The sequence below is a fragment of the Mandrillus leucophaeus genome, unplaced genomic scaffold, assembly GCF_000951045.1.
Source record: "Mandrillus leucophaeus isolate KB7577 unplaced genomic scaffold, Mleu.le_1.0 Scaffold99, whole genome shotgun sequence".
In the NCBI taxonomy this organism is placed as follows: Eukaryota; Metazoa; Chordata; class Mammalia; order Primates; family Cercopithecidae; genus Mandrillus; species Mandrillus leucophaeus.
The window spans coordinates 1,783,817-1,785,462 of record NW_012110807.1 but is presented as its reverse complement, the minus strand read 5'-3'; the positions used below and the strand labels follow the sequence as shown (position 1 = coordinate 1,785,462).

General features: G+C 42.8%; 1 protein-coding gene across 1 annotated transcript in view; it reads right to left on the bottom strand.

The window, feature by feature from the left end:
* Positions 1-1,646, bottom strand: part of FNBP1 (formin binding protein 1) — a 119,902-nt gene that overhangs the window by 11,860 nt on the left and 106,396 nt on the right. The window contains exon 11 of the mRNA XM_011971202.1: positions 644-678. Within this exon, the coding sequence (XP_011826592.1) occupies positions 644-678 (35 nt within the window). The remainder of the gene's footprint in view (positions 1-643; positions 679-1,646) is intronic.

Here is a 1,646-nt window from a genome sequence, read left to right as displayed (position 1 = left end):
AAACATTTAAAAATAATGTTACATGTTTGTTCTTAAAAATGTTTAAACATTTATTTATTTAACAAATAACAAACATTACAAGCCAAGTGTAATGTGGTCCATCCTTATGATGTCCTTTCTGAAACCCCTCTCTTGAGTTTACGGCCCACCCCTCCCGCTGCCTCCCTATTTCTTAGCAAAAGTCCTCAACAGAATTGTCTATATCCATTATCTTCAGGTCCTCTCCTCCCAGTCTTTCCTAATCAATCTCTCCACACGTTTATCAACTTTATGGATCTTTTTAAGGAACCAACTTTTGGATCTGTTGAATTGTATATTTTATTTATTTTTTATTATTTTTGAGATAGAGTGTCACTCTGTCGCCCAGGCTGGAGTGCAGTGGCATGATCTCGGCTCACTGCACCCTCTGCCTCCTGGGTTCAAGCGATTCTCCTGCCTCAGCCTCCTGAGTAGCTGGGACTACAGGTGACCCATCACACCCAGCTAATTTTTGTACTTTTAGTAGAGACAGGGTTTTGGCATGTTGGCCAGGCTGGTCTTGAACTCCTGACCTCAGATGATCCACCCACCTCAGTCTCTCAAAGTGCTGGGATTCCAGGTGTGAGCCACCATGCCCAGTTGCTTCTATTTCCTTTGGGCTTAATTTGCTGTTCTTTTTCTAACGTCTTGAGATAGATCCTAAGTGAGGATCTAAGTGAGCTAAGGCTCACTGATTTTTACCTCTCTGTTTTTCATATGCATTCAGAGCAATAAATCTCCTTATAAGCATGGCTTTAATGACATCCCACAAACTATATATAGAATGTATGTTAAAGTTCAATTCTATTTCATACACTTTCTAATATCTACTATGATTTTTTGTTTAGTTTGTGGCTTATTTAAAGGCATATTTCTTTTTTTTTTTGGAAACGGAGTTTTGCTCTTGTTGCCCAGGCTGGAATATAGTGGCACGATCTTGGCTCACCGCAACCTCCACCTCTTGGGTTCAAGCGACTCTCCTGCCTCATCCTCCCAAGTAGCTGGAATTACAGACACGTACCACCATGCCCAGCTAATTTTGTATTTTTAGTAGAGACGGAGTTTCTCCATATTGCCCAGGCTGGTCTCTCTCTCTTTTTTTTTTTTTTGACATAGGGCCTCACTCTGTTGCCCAGGCTGGAGTGGAGTGGCATGATCATGGCTTACTGCAGCCAGGCCCTCCTGGGCTCAGGTGTTCCTCCCACTTCAGCCTCCTAAATAGCTGGGACTACAGGTGCACACCATCGTGCCTGGCTAGTTTTTTTTCCTTTTTTTTTCAGGGGTTTTGCTATGTTGCCTGGGCTGGTCTTGAACTCCAGGGCTCAAGCAATCTTCCTGCCTCAGCCTCCCAAAGTGCTGGGATTACAGGCGTAAGCCACCACGCCCAGCCTGAATTTGAATTTCTTTTCTTTTAATTTTTATTTTATTTTAAATTATTTTTTATTTTTATTTTTTTGAGACAGAGTCTCTTGCTCTGTTGCCCAGGCTGGAGTGCAATGGCATGATCTTGGCTCAATGCAACCTCTGCCTCCTGGGTTCAAGCGATTCTTCTGCCTCAGCCTCCTGAGTAACTGGAACTACAGATGCACGCCACCACACCCGACTAGTTTTTATATTTTTAGTAGAGA